The 13,990-nt window shown below is 39.3% G+C and overlaps 1 protein-coding gene across 3 annotated transcripts in view; it reads right to left on the bottom strand.

Moving 5' to 3' along the window:
• The window catches only part of Gaba-b-r2 (gamma-aminobutyric acid type B receptor subunit 2), a 38,637-nt gene that overhangs the window by 9,202 nt on the left and 15,445 nt on the right, over positions 1–13,990 (bottom strand). For 2 of the 3 annotated variants that reach the window (XM_083102892.1, XM_083102893.1), the window contains exons 3-12: positions 8,805–8,942; positions 8,409–8,576; positions 6,997–7,350; positions 5,627–5,860; positions 3,075–3,135; positions 2,168–2,402; positions 1,777–2,017; positions 1,580–1,702; positions 1,342–1,452; positions 713–937 (exon numbers count right to left, since the gene is read on the bottom strand). In XM_083102892.1, the coding sequence (XP_082959018.1) occupies positions 713–937; positions 1,342–1,452; positions 1,580–1,702; positions 1,777–2,017; positions 2,168–2,402; positions 3,075–3,135; positions 5,627–5,860; positions 6,997–7,350; positions 8,409–8,576; positions 8,805–8,942 (1,890 nt within the window). The remainder of the gene's footprint in view (positions 1–712; positions 938–1,341; positions 1,453–1,579; positions 1,703–1,776; positions 2,018–2,167; positions 2,403–3,074; positions 3,136–5,626; positions 5,861–6,996; positions 7,351–8,408; positions 8,577–8,804; positions 8,943–13,990) is intronic. The other variant, XM_083102894.1, reaches the window with a different exon arrangement.

Here is a 13,990-nt window from a genome sequence, read left to right as displayed (position 1 = left end):
GAAACAACTATGTGTTTTCTTTACACCAATTGATTCCTCTCATTATTTTGTGCATAAAAGTATTAAGGTAAGATAATCGAAAAATGAATGTTTTACAAGATATTTTACGGTTTATGTAAAATTAAGAAATGATTTCAAGCTTCATAACTCGAAAAGTACTTAATGAAAACTAACTTAATTATAGTGTTTTGGAAAGCCCTCGAGATGAGCTACAAGAATGTGTAAAAATATATAGGGTGTTCCATTTAAAAAAATTGAAGTGACCTTCACGTGACCTTCAAATGACTCTTCAAGGTCAAATCAATGGTACCATCTTATGGCCCCCTCGAAACTATACAAAACATGTCTGAACCATTTTTCTCTAAAATCAAAAATGAGAGAGATATTTGGGATGGACACTTAAAATGGGACACCCTGTATATATGGATAATATCGAAAAGTTTTGCTCTAGATAAATGCATTGATTTCGAAATAAATTTTAAAAGAAAACTTTACAAAAGTTTACGCAATAGATATAAGAGGATTAAGAAATAGTATTGGATTCTTGAATAAAACGTGTAAGATTTAAATTATTATTATCCGACAAGTATACGATATTAATTTAATGAGTGGAGGAAGCAGCTAATTGTTTAAATAATTTTCTCGATTATCCGAGGTCGAGCAGTATTTTTTATCTAGCATGCAAAGACACAAGAGTGAAATGGGAACGTACCTTAGGAATAAAAACCAGACAAAGAGTGGCTGTACTACAAAATATAATGAACACCGCCAACATTATGAACATGGCGTCCTGCTTGTCAGTCAGCACGAAGCTTATAGCCGCGCCAGTGACGCACATTATAACAACGTTGTACACGCTCATTCCCACGTATTTACTGTCATTTAATGCCGGTATACTAACGTGTCGCGTTTCCCATGCCAGAAAGGCACCGAATATCTAAAAGTCCGAATGGGATCGAATGAGTGTCTGTCGGTTTTTCATTCGCGAGGCGAATATATATATAATATATACAGGGTGTCAGGGCAATCTCTTCCCAAAAAAAAGCTCTTGTAGCTTACCTCGAGAGCTTTTCAAAACACTATAATAAAGTATTTTTTCAATTTGCAATTAACAATTACATAAAAGTATTAAGATGCAATTAACAATTACATAAAAGTATTAAGATAAGATAATCGAAAGATGAATATTTTACTAGATATTTTATGGTTTATGTAAAAATTAAGAAATTATTTCAAGCCTCATAACTCGAAAAGTACTCGATGAAAAAATACTACAAGAGCTTTTTTTGGGAGGAGATTGCCCCGACACCCTGTATATAAACATATAGCCCAACAACTTACCATTAAAAGGCCTTTATATGCATATATGCAACACAGATAAATATTCATTTGATTGCTCTGACAATACTCGTTCTCCGGGATGATTATTATATCCTCGCTGGAGGGATGATGCTGCAATCGAGAGGCGACCTCGCGAGTTATCGAGACAAGTTTTTCGGGTAAACGAGAATTTATACTCTTCGGCATTGCTTATTTTTTTCTCACGCGCGATCACATTTTTTTTTTCTATCTTACTCACGTAAGGCTGCATCTGCTTGATCGCCCGATAGAACGGATCGGCTATCTGCCACGTCGTCATGATTGTGAGATCGACGGCCAACAGTATCCCGACCACCATAAACAACTGGTAATCTTTTATCACCTGAATGACACACACCAACTCGTTCAACTCGCGAACCAAAAATTGCGACGAATTCCTCGATGCGAATGCGTTACCTTCTTATTGAGCTTGACGTCGGTGAATATGGAATGGACGCGCCACGTTTTCGAAAACATGGAGCCAAAGGCCAACGAGAAACCAGCCATCAGCAGCCACGCTCTGGCCGTACAAATGTATGGGAAAGCCGCCACGCTCGATAATTGCGAGTCTAGTCCGAGGAAGATAACGCTACTGTAGGTCAGCATACAACCGATGATGATGAGATTGTTGAGGTGGGGCGATGACATTTTGATGTATCTGCAATATGGGGTTTCGCGCGTGAAAGCGTGTTGGTTCTCGGCAAAGTAATCGGGGCGGATGCTTCCACAAATGGAAGATCCGTGTTATACATATGCGTGAGCTCGCTAATTATTACGTATTACGGCGATGTGTGTGTGTGGCCGTCACCTTTGATTTCGGTATCTGATATTGATGGCGAGAAAAATGGATGCCATGACGATACCGACACTAGCGGCCGAGGCTAGCACCGCGTATAACGTGATGTCCACGGTCGAGTGCTCGATGATGTGAACGGTCCGGTCTTTTGGTGGCGACCTTCCGTCCCACAGCGGCGCGTGGTTTTTCGTCAGATCCAGAACGCCGGTTATGCTATCGTACTCGCCTACGTTTACCTCGTGGCCGTCTAAAAAGGACGAGTCGAGTGAGTTGACTGAGTGAGAAGGCGCGCTAAAATAATGCTTCTCCATCTTCGAATTAAAGTACCCATTTCGGCAAAATTGGCCTTCATGCACATGCTTTTCATTGTCGAATCGGATCGATTTTAACTTTTCCGCCCCGCGCTTTTTCCAGCAATTTAATCGCCGAATGCTGATTACGAAGGAAACGTGCTGGCGTTAAAATTGCCGCTCCGACAGATCATGAAGACAAATCGCGTCAGGCAAGTAAGTAAGCGGCGGTATTTTATTTTCCACGTTCGCGTATATATCTCTGTCGTATTTTGAATCCTTCAGGTATTTTGTTATAATTAATTTTATCACAAATTTTCGTTACAAGTTGGACGCAAATTCGCGAGAGCTGGGTATACATTGTCCCGTAAATTACATCATTGATTTGTCAAATGGCTTAATCCGATTAATAATTTTTAACAACAATCTAACTAAAACTCTTACGTATTTCGCGTCAAATAATTTATAATAATAAAAAGTTTTTGTTAAATAAAAGTTCAAATACATCTCTCTTTCGAAGCTCTCTCGTAATAATTATCGAGCTACGGCTTAGTATTTTGGAAAGCTTGAAGTAGGTACTTTGCAACTTTTAAAATTCCTACGTCAATATCTAAGAGTAACTTACTTACTTTGAAATTGTTTTAGAAGAATGTACGCTTTCCTTTCGTTATCGTAGAAGCGAACCGGCCCCTGCAAATTTTCACATTTCTCACATCCATTTCGCGTTATCATACATATATATATATATATATATATATATATATATATATATATATACACATACAGAATAGTGTTCTACCACAGACAGATCGGGCGGGCGAATCGAATTTTAAAACAAGAGCCCGTTCTCCACCGATACGCCATCGGCTCATGCCAATTTGCCCCGCTAACTCGCCCGGTGGTTTGTTATGTTTTTGATTTCGTTTTAATTCCAATTCGGTTCAACCGCCAGAATCGGTCTCGTTCTTTTCTCCCGCTCCCGTTATTGCTACTCGTTACACGTACGTACGTATGTATCCCTTTTTCGCTAAAACTCGACTGCGGCAAAGTGTGTACTGCGTATATAAAAAAAAGAAACGAGAGAAACGAGAGGGAGACTCATTAAATTCACGGCGGTACGGTTAGGCGCGCGTAGAAAAATGATGCGCGTTCTTGAGAGACTCTCGGACGCGAAAAGACGGTCAAGTGCAGCAGCACGCGAATGCCACGATGTTGATTATGGCTGGAGAACGCAAGTTCTTCCTCTCTCTCTTTCTCGTAAAGACAACGGGCGTAAAGTGTCAGCGGCTGTCGTCGTCGGGACCGACCCGATCGGAGGCAAAGGTTGTCGCTCGTCTAATGAGAGAGCGTAAAGAGCCGCTCTCCAATCTTTGCTTTTCTTTATAAACGTCTTCATTCTCTTCTCTCCGTTCGTTTAAACGACTTTTTGTCCCGAGGGCGATTGTGCGGCAACAGTGAAGTTTCCTTGGTGTATTCGCGACACGAATACCAAGAGACAGCAACTTGAAACTTAAGTGACGCGAATCAATCGACCGCGAAGAGAGAGAGAAATATTTTGCTCCGAACTATACGGAAGTTGTCGTTAAAAGGACGCTAAAGCGCGAGGCGATAATCTCGGTGAAATTTTATTTCTTCCCCTGCGAGAAATACAGAATGTGTGTATCGTGAATAAACAAATTTTGGAAACGATTTGTCGGGACTGTTGTATCGATTAAAAATGTTATATATACTCGAGTATGCTCCAAACATGTATGTAAACATGATTAAAAAAGAAATATTCTATTATTTTCATCATTCTGAACAGATATAGTCAACCACTATTAAGAAAACAACATAAAATGTTTTTGAAATCGAAGGAAAATTGTTTTTCCTTAATATATATTTCTGAAAATATAAAATGTCTCAGAGTTTGATATTTAGAAAAAAAGATATCGGAAGGATATTAATCTATGAAAATTTATTCATTAAAATTTATAATTAATAAGAGAAGTATTTAGGAACCTATCTATCAAAAGAAAATTTTTTTTTTCTTCGATATATTTTCAGAATGTTCCATCAATCCTCGGTAGTTTGGTGTTTAAAAGAAGAATATTAATCTGTGAAAATTTATTAATTATCACGGAAAGAACTATTTGACCCATTTATTAAAAAGAATTTTTTTCAACATGTTCCATCAGAATTTCAGTTGGTGTTTAAAAGAAAGATATCAAAGAGACATCAATTTGTGAAAACTTATTCATCGTAAATGGAATTTAGGGATTGACGACCAAATTTGAAGAATTTTGTAAAACTGTATAATGTTTCAGAAGGAATATTTCTACAATAATTTATTTGAAAGTTTTTCTCGTTTGTTAATTACAAAAAAATAAAAAAAAATATTAAGTAAATATAAAACTATATGAATTAGAGTTACAATTTCAAAGTACACACAAAAAAAAGGACATTCTTGTTTTGAAAATATATTTAGTTTCAACATGGAAATCTTGAAATGAGATTATATTGCGTTAATTAAAGAAAAATATAATTGCTTGAATAATTGTTTCCTTGAATGAAGCCATTTTATATAGTCCAATCAAGAAAAATATATTTTTATGATTTAAGATTTAATTTTCTTGAATGGAAAAGAAACAATGTTAGATAGAAAATAACATTTTTAAATTAAAGATTATAATTTTCTTAAAGTAGAATTAAATAATTATATATTCTTGAAGTGACAATTACAATATTAAGACTATAATATTGTTGAAATTTAAAATTATTAAAATTATTAAATATTGTTGGAATTTAAAATTATTAAATTCTTCTAAGAAGATTATAAATTGTTGCGTATATACGAAACAATGAACGCGTTAGTTTAATAAGTTTATATAAGTTTTGATTTGACACTTATTTTTTTTTGTGCATATTATCAATAAATTAAGATAAAACAAAATTGTAAAGATTTGGAAAAGATTTATATAGATTTATGTCCAATTTCTGATATCTTATACGAAATTATTTATGAAAAAAAAAAATAATGTGCGAAAAATCATGAAAGCTTCTTACGACTCGACTTATGAGACACCGTACAACAGCGTCTGTTTTTAGCACCAAGGGTTTTATGTCAAACGGCATTACCTAACCCGGCAGCCGTATTCGGGATGGCCGGGCGCGAAATTGCAACAAGGCGGGGCCAGCTTACCGTAACACCGTCGAAGCTTGTATTCCTAAGGGCATCGAGGAAGAGCTGCTCCCATAATACGTCCCTATACCGAAAGTCGGATATAGTCTGGTTACGATGAAAGTGCCGTATTCTGCGCGCGACATGCTTTACAGCCAGGGCGACTGTCCAGATACCGTCGTACGTGTATCCGTGAAACCTGGAGTACTCGCTACCCCGCCTCGAGTCGTACTCGTCCTGGTACTGCTCCGGAGTCTGCATCAGAGAGAAAACGCGATTCGAAATATGCATATCGAGACGCAACAGGCGAGACCTATGACGAGAGAGTCTCAAAGAGGGACGCGTACGTATATTATATATGTATGGCATTTCCGATCGCTCCGGGCGCGATTAAACGCAATTTTCGACAACTCGCTCGAGATGTGCTTTCGATAACGTACACTACGTTACTTCATCGCGTTACGCTTCATCTACGGATTCTTCCGCCAATCCCGAGTCGATTTTTCCGTAATCCCTTCAGGATCGCATTCGGTCTACTTACGCGGTGAAAGACATGATATTCCGTCCTTCTGTGCTCTCGAGATTGAAAGATATTTTTAAAAAAGACAAAAACACATCCCGGCTTCCTACAATTTCGATTATACTTTCTAGAGTAAGTCAAAAAGTAAAGGGACTTTTTTTTCCTTTTCCCGAACAAGGAGCTGACAATACTAACTCCTCTATAATTTATCATAACTTTAAAGTGTATTTGTGCGTTCCAAGTTTGTTGCGTGGCTCTCTCTCTCATTGTGATTTTATGTCAATTTAAAATGAATGCTCCGTTGTCCAAGCGTATTAAAGAAGAAATGTCAGGAATGATGAAACCTACGGAAATTATTCAGCAGCAGTGTGGTGAGAATTATATCAACCGCGAGATCTATGAGTGGATAGATTGCTTTCAAAACGGTGGAATTTTTATCTGCGATCAAGAGTGTTCACTCGAGTTGAATTTTTCAAACGATCTATCCACTCGTAGATTTTACCGTGACAACTTAGACAATATTATTGTCACTATACTGTTATTACATTTTGAATAATTTCTGCAGACTTTACCCTCTCTGAAGAAAACGCATCACTGCTCGCACTTCTTTGATGCAGTTGGACAATAAGGCACTCATTTTAAATTGACATGAAATCATAATGAAAGAGAATTATGCAACAAACCGTCTCTCCAAAGACACACAAATACATCTTATTATGCTAAATTATAGAAAAGTCGATATCATCAACCATCTGTTGAAACAAAAAAGTCTCTTTTTAACTTCTCCTAATAAATAATGGAATGAGACTAGATTGGGAGCAATATTTCGGAGCAATTTTCCGCGACAATCGATAATATACGATTCGCTTACGATTCCAGACGTGGTATGCTCTTGCTCGGTCGTTAGCGGCAATAGATCCGTCAGGATGACACCGTGAAGCGCCTCGGATAACTCGGCGGGATCGCATCCGCCATCGGGACGCAGCCACCACTCCCTGGTATAAGTCCCGATGATGACCCACTGATACTTTCTGCCGTAGAGACCGAATTTGTAGGCCTCGCAGAATATTCGCCTGGCCCACGCCTCGTTGAAGTTACCCAGCAGGATCCTCACGTCCTTCTCTTTGAGCTTCCCGAGCGCCGTCCTCACCTCTGTAGCGAAACTCAGCGTCTCCACGAGCTCCATCTTGCTCTCGTCCAGGTCGGCCACCAGCCGATTGTGCACCTGCAAAGCAGCATGCGAGAAAAAGCGTCACTATTTTGTCATTGACCGAAATTGCAAACGCTTATCACGCGTGCGAATTCGCGCGTTTGGTCGTTCAAACGAGCCGCTACAGCGACGACGAATCTCCATTTATAATGTAAATGAAACAGTCGTTTGCATATACATCAGCCGAGCTGGCGCGCTAACTAACCCTCTCGTTTTCCCGAAACGCTTCCGATTGTTGAGAACCGCCGTTCCTTCTTTTCCCTTTACCTCCTTCGTGAATTATACTTAAGGGGATCCCTCAACCTATCTTTTTTATCGACAAAACACTATAATTTTTGGGCATGTGCCATTTTTTATTGTCTACATAGAATTAAAAATCCTTTTCTACGGTTGATGTATAGATGCAAACGGACACGGGGAAGCTGATTATATACTGAGAAAGAAAAAAAGTATAAAATTATATATTTATTTATCGACTTCTTAAATCAACATGGCGTCTAAAGCTATCACCTCATAAAGACATTAACTTTATATAAATGTTTTGTAACTTTTATGCATAAAACAATAGCATACCCAATAGCGGACTGCACAATAAAAACTTGTGGAACTGTGAAAATTGAGTTTAGTAGTCCAATTAATAAATGGCATGTGCTCAAAAATTTCGGTCCGTATGTACCTGAAATATCGGTACAGTAGAGATAAAAGCAGTGCATCTTCTTTATAATTAATATGATAGAGAGAGATACGGGATGAGAATTAGATGAGGGGGCGCTGTAATCGTGTAAGAGTTCACCATTCAATGAGGGATCCCCTTAATACGTAGAAAGAGTTTTATTAGGGGAGGAAAGTTTTGCAATTTTTTGTAAAATTTCCCATTTTTCGTAAGACACATCGAGGCCCTTCCTCTCTCGTGGAGAGTCGGGGTAAGTTAGCAACTTTAATTACGTTTGCAATTTTAAAGAGGAGGAAATTCTTTTTTTAATCTTCTCGATTCTTCCCCCTTTTTTTTAATTCCGCTCCGTGTTCCGTGTTCTCTTTTACATCGCGAAAATGGCTCGGGAGATTGGTTTTACCAATGCGTATCTGGGCTCGTTCTGATAAATCGTGCCGACCCTCGTCCAATTGAAGTGCAACAGCAACGCCACTCGCGGTGCATTCAGGGCGTTTTCGGACGGCACGACCCTGAAGAAATTCGGGAAGCTGTTGGTCGTGAACATGGGATGGGTGTCTGCGTAGCTGAGCTGCAACAGTAGGAGAGAAAGAGAGGGTGAGTGTTGATAAAGAATCACATCTCTCTTGCAAATCTCGTTTGCGTCTTTTTCATGTTATGCATACATGTGTACATGTACGTGTGTGTGTGTGTGTGTGTGTGTGTGTGTGTGTGTGTATGCAAATAAGCGAGGATGGAAAGAGGACGCTCTCTCGTGAACGTCATGAATATTTACGACGACATTTTACCATTGCATTACCTGCGTAAGGCGCCAGTGTTTCGAAGCTTTCGCTATCGGGTCCGTGACTTGTGTGCAAGCACCGCCGAAGAGTATCACCTTGTGCGGCCCGTTGTGCATCATGTCGAAGAAGGCTTTCATCCCGACTGCGGCGCTACACTGCAACATACGTGATTTATTGCTCTCAATCTTCTCGCGTTAATACGGGATAATCTTGGAGGAGAGTTTGAAACCTTAAAGCAATTTCAGAGTCTGAAAGACGTTCGAAGAGGCTCGTCTAAGATGCTCTCATCAGCGGAAAAACTCTCAAGTGTCTAAATATTTATTTATAATTATTTTAAAAAATTCACATAAATATATTTAATAAATTAATTCTATTTAATGTTTACTAAAAATAAATATCACGTGTAAGATATCCTTTACGTAGTATATATGCTTTCTCACTTATGTTTTCACGGTGTATTTGCATCGAGATGGAAAGTGATCGTTTCTTATATCGAAAACTCTCTTTGATATTTGCAGAATCAACAAGTGTTTGTGTTGGGGTACAGCCCAAGAAAATAGAGAAAAGCGAAGGACTTATGCCAAATCGGCAGGGGGTGAATATTATTGGGAAGCTCGGCATTATCTCTCAATTATCGAGAGATTAACGCGAAAACTCGGGAAGAATAAAAATCGCAATATTAATAAGCGCAAATCTGCCGATTTCATTTATTTCGGAGAGGAATTTCGATCATTAATGCGATAATGGGTTTTCTTTTATAAAAACAAACAGGATAGGTATTTTAAATATTCTGACGGAGGGAAAATTTCGTTCTCGAAAGTGGAATTTTTGCAGAAATAAATATTTAACATGAGAATACAGAGAGAGTATTAGCGCTCTTTATGCGTGCGATTGAAATAATTATCAAAATGACGAACAGAATGGAAAAGATCTTTTTTTGAGCTGCGAGGCATTTCTGCGACGGACATTCGACATTGATATCGGCATCGCGTATTCCGTTCGAGTCCACACGTTTCTTTGATATCAGCACCATTTTTCGAGTGTTCTTTTTCACGTGGAAATTGATTCTAACGCTATCGTTACCTTCTTTTTGCGCACGTCGCGACGTGCGGATGAGCGGATGACCCCGTTTCCAAGACAAGATGTAACGGGTACAAGATGTAGATATAATTATATAGATGAAAATAGGAATTCTGATTGGTCGGAAATGGAACGGCGTTTTTCTCCCCCGAATATTAGACGCTGAATTTATCAAGAGTAAAGCCTGAAATATTTGTGCAATCCAACTGAGATTGTTTTTCCAAATAGGCAAGAACTGCACAATTTTTTATTCTCGCTCAGGCAACAATTGCTTCTTCTTAACCACCCCCGTTATCCCCCTCTCGCATCTTGCCCTCGTAATTTCATCGCACGCCGATTGTGATTTTTATATTTAATTAATTAGAAAATGCGATTTGTTCAAAATTTTTTAAAATTATCTTCACATTTATCGCCATCTAGATGATTCCGTCTCGCGTCTATCTGCACGTTCCTTCTATTTTACATTGATTTCCGATACGTTGGTTGCTTATCACAGCAGAGATAAAAATCCGCCCTCGGCAAATTACGTTACAAAAGAGAATCGCGTAACTCGAGAAAGAAACTCTAAGTTTATTAGTCGCTACTCGACAATCACCGTAGTAGACTTGAAAGGAAACCGGAGGAGGAGAGAGAAGGAAGAGAGGAAGTAAAGCCGATCTTCCGTTTGAAATGCAACAAGAATAAGGAGAGACGCATCACTTTAACAAAACGACGCCGAACAATGGGGCTTCCACATCTGTTGCAGCAAAGTATTGTAAGCAGGATGATCCGTCACTTTTAAGAGAGAAAAGGGAGGCTCGCTTTTTGCGCTCGGACCTGCCTCGGGTTAAATCGAGGAAAGTGATATCGATTTACACACAGTGGCGGGCAGTTTCCTTAATCATACGATTGCGTGTCGCGAAACGCCCATTCGGAAGTGAAGCTCGTCGGTTTTCTTCTCGCGTGAGAATGGGAAGAATTAATTTCAAGCAACATCGCCCCCGCCCCCCCCCTTCTCCGTTTGATTGCGTTATAATCGTCGCGAATTAATCAAATTGAATATCGCGTATCGCACAAGGTAAATAAGAAGGAAAAGGGGGTGAGAAATGCACACGTGTATAAGAACGGAATTGTGTTTGCCCGCGTATTTATCGTAACGACACTCTGACAGCGCCAGAGTATATTTCAAAGTACACACGGTGGTCTTGGTGGTCTTCGTGGTCTTCGCGTGTACTTTGTGCGATCATACACAATCTCTCACACAATATCCTTTCGACGCGAGTAACCGGAAGCGATTAATCTCTCGCCGTCTTTGGCTACAAGCTGCTCCTCTTTTTGCCGTCAGCTTCCTTCGGGAAGTCTACGGACTCTCATAATTCGATGTCCCGATGCCTCAGCAGATTTTTCCCGAGCGCGCGAACCGTGTCGTAAATCGCGACGCCGATTCTCCGGATTCAGCGAACGAAAAAATTATATTAAGGCGGGAGGAAAAAAAAAGAAGAGGGAGAAAAAAAGAGAGAAAGAGAGAAAAAGCGTCATTTTACGGCTGTTTACCTTCCATTGCGAGGAAAGGGAGGGATAATACGCGACTATGCGGGTCAGCGCGTCAAATATATGTACATTGCACGCTGTACGGCTGATTTTATATCGAAAAATACATCGAGTATAATTTTGTTGCATTCCTTCGTTCCGGTCAGGACGCTTCGGATCTAAAGCACGTGAATACAAAATTTCCGACGGATTAATCTTTGCGATCCGTTCGAGCTGCTAGTTTCCCGAGAGAGTTTAAATCGTCTCTCTTTTTACATCGATTATATAACTCGTACATTTTTTTTTCAGAGAGAAAAAGAGAGCGAGATACAGATGTAATACACAATTATTACATTTATTATAATTACACTTTTATATATATTATTACATTTATTATAATTACACTTTTATATATACAGGGTGTTTCTTAATAAGTGCGAGTAATTTTAGGAGATGATTCTTTGTCGAAAATTTAAAAGGGATTTTTCATATAAACATAAAAAGTTGTAATAAAAAATTGAATAGGGGTTGCTAGTTTTATCCCCTTATAACAGTACGAAAGGCTGAAAAAAATATTAATAAATAACCTTTTTATTAGTAGAAAATATCCACCTAATTGCATTTCTTTAACCTGTTCCAAATTTGAGAGAAAAATAAAAACCTAATTTTTATCCCCATTTTTGGAGAAGTATAACTTTACAGGGAGGGATGATGTTTATATAAAAAACCTCTCTTCATTTTCGACAAAGAATCATCTCCTAAAATTTTTCGCACTTATTAAAAAACATCCTGTATATATATAATATGCGATTTTTACTTTTCGATTTGTAAAACTTAATCGTATGAGAAATGTAATTTCTTTTATGCCGAAATAATCGTGTATTACATTTATATGCGTGTGTGTAATACACGATTATTTTATAAAGAAATTACATTTCTCTAACAATGAAATTGTACAAAAAAATATTAATAAATAACCTTTTTATTAGTAGAAAATATCCACCTAATTGCATTTCTTTAACCTGTTCCAAATTTGAGAGAAAAATAAAAACCTAATTTTTATCCCCATTTTTGGAGAAGTATAACTTTACAGGGAGGGATGATGTTTATATAAAAAACCTCTCTTCATTTTCGACAAAGAATCATCTCCTAAAATTTTTCGCACTTATTAAAAAACATCCTGTATATATATAATGTGCGATTTTTACTTTTCGATTTGTAAAACTTAATCGTATGAGAAATGTAATTTCTTTTATGCCGAAATAATCGTGTATTACATTTATATGCCTGTGTGTAATACACGATTATTTTATAAAGGAAATTACATTTCTCTAACGATGAAATTGTACAAATGAGAGAAGGAACGTACAAGTGCTGAATATTGTATTCGGTTGTTTATCCCTCTGGAAATTCCCTCGGTTTGGCGAAATGAGAAAACTGATTCACAGTCCGAACCGCTGTCTCGGCTCGACGACTCCCGTACGCGTACATACATTGTTTTTCACGAGCAAAAGCATCTCGCGGCCCCATAACGCGCGTTCGCATACACTTCCATCCATAATTTAAAGCACGCGCGTGAATCCGCGTCGCCTCCCTCGAATGTAGACGAGGGGAGGAGACCTAATTCCGCGAGACTTCGTATGTGGGATGCCGCTTATATACAGCGCCAGACGACTATATACATGCAAAGGTAAACGTAAAGTTTCTCCCTCGAAGTTGCAGTCGCGGTCGCGTATCCTTGACTCGGTGTGCACTCCTACTTGTGCAAGTTTTCTCTGCAATTTCCGCACGTCTACATGGGAAGCGAGACTCTGGGGCGTCTCTGCGTACGCGTATAGACGCACATATACATGTATATACGCGAACCTCGGGAAGCCTCGACGTTTAAGGTCCGTATTTTCGAGGAGAAAGGTCTACGGACAAGTGTACACGCGCAATTTCGCGCTCGATATTTCTCGTCGCGGCTGCTTTCCGCGAAAAATCGCGCGCGAGACAGAGAGAGCGAGCCCCCGCGAGAAAATCCCCGCGGAATTTGCGGCGATCGCAGCCATCTCGGTGGCGGTAAACAACGCGATAAATCGTCCCGCGTCGATAGCTCCTAATTCAGCGGAAATTGAGATACAAGTGGCGGTTGCTGCCTGGATGTATCGACCGATGGGATGCGCAACATCGGTCGCGATGGCTGGCAAAGGCAAAGCCTCGCGATTCTCTCCCCTTCCCCCTTCGCGTCCATTTCTCTCTCTCTCTCGGGGAACAATGCGTTCACCCGTCAAATATTCGACAGATCCAAATGCGTCGCGTCGCATCTGCGCGACGAATTTTGTCCGCTGCCGTGATTTCGCTGCGAATTTAATTCTTGATCCGCCGCAGATGGGGAAAAAACGTTGGAAATAATGGTAACGGACCGCGTTCGCGCGTCCCCGTTACCATTATTTCCAACGGAGATCATTTTGACGCGCCTGCGATATATGGACAGTCGGAATGACCGAGATTGCGTTACAACTTTGATGCATTTAGCGGTTCCGAGTGTATTTTAATGCATAATGCATCAGACTGAAAAAGTCGGCGCGAAAAACTCAATATCAACAAAAGTTTTATCAGTAATTAGCCCAGT

The sequence above is a fragment of the Camponotus vicinus genome, unplaced genomic scaffold (genome assembly GCF_025532165.1).
Source record: "Camponotus vicinus isolate PSW18456_S1 unplaced genomic scaffold, iyCamVici1.0 SCAF_6, whole genome shotgun sequence".
Classification (NCBI taxonomy): domain Eukaryota; kingdom Metazoa; phylum Arthropoda; class Insecta; order Hymenoptera; family Formicidae; genus Camponotus; species Camponotus vicinus.
This window is presented reverse-complemented; position numbering and strand designations above follow the sequence as displayed.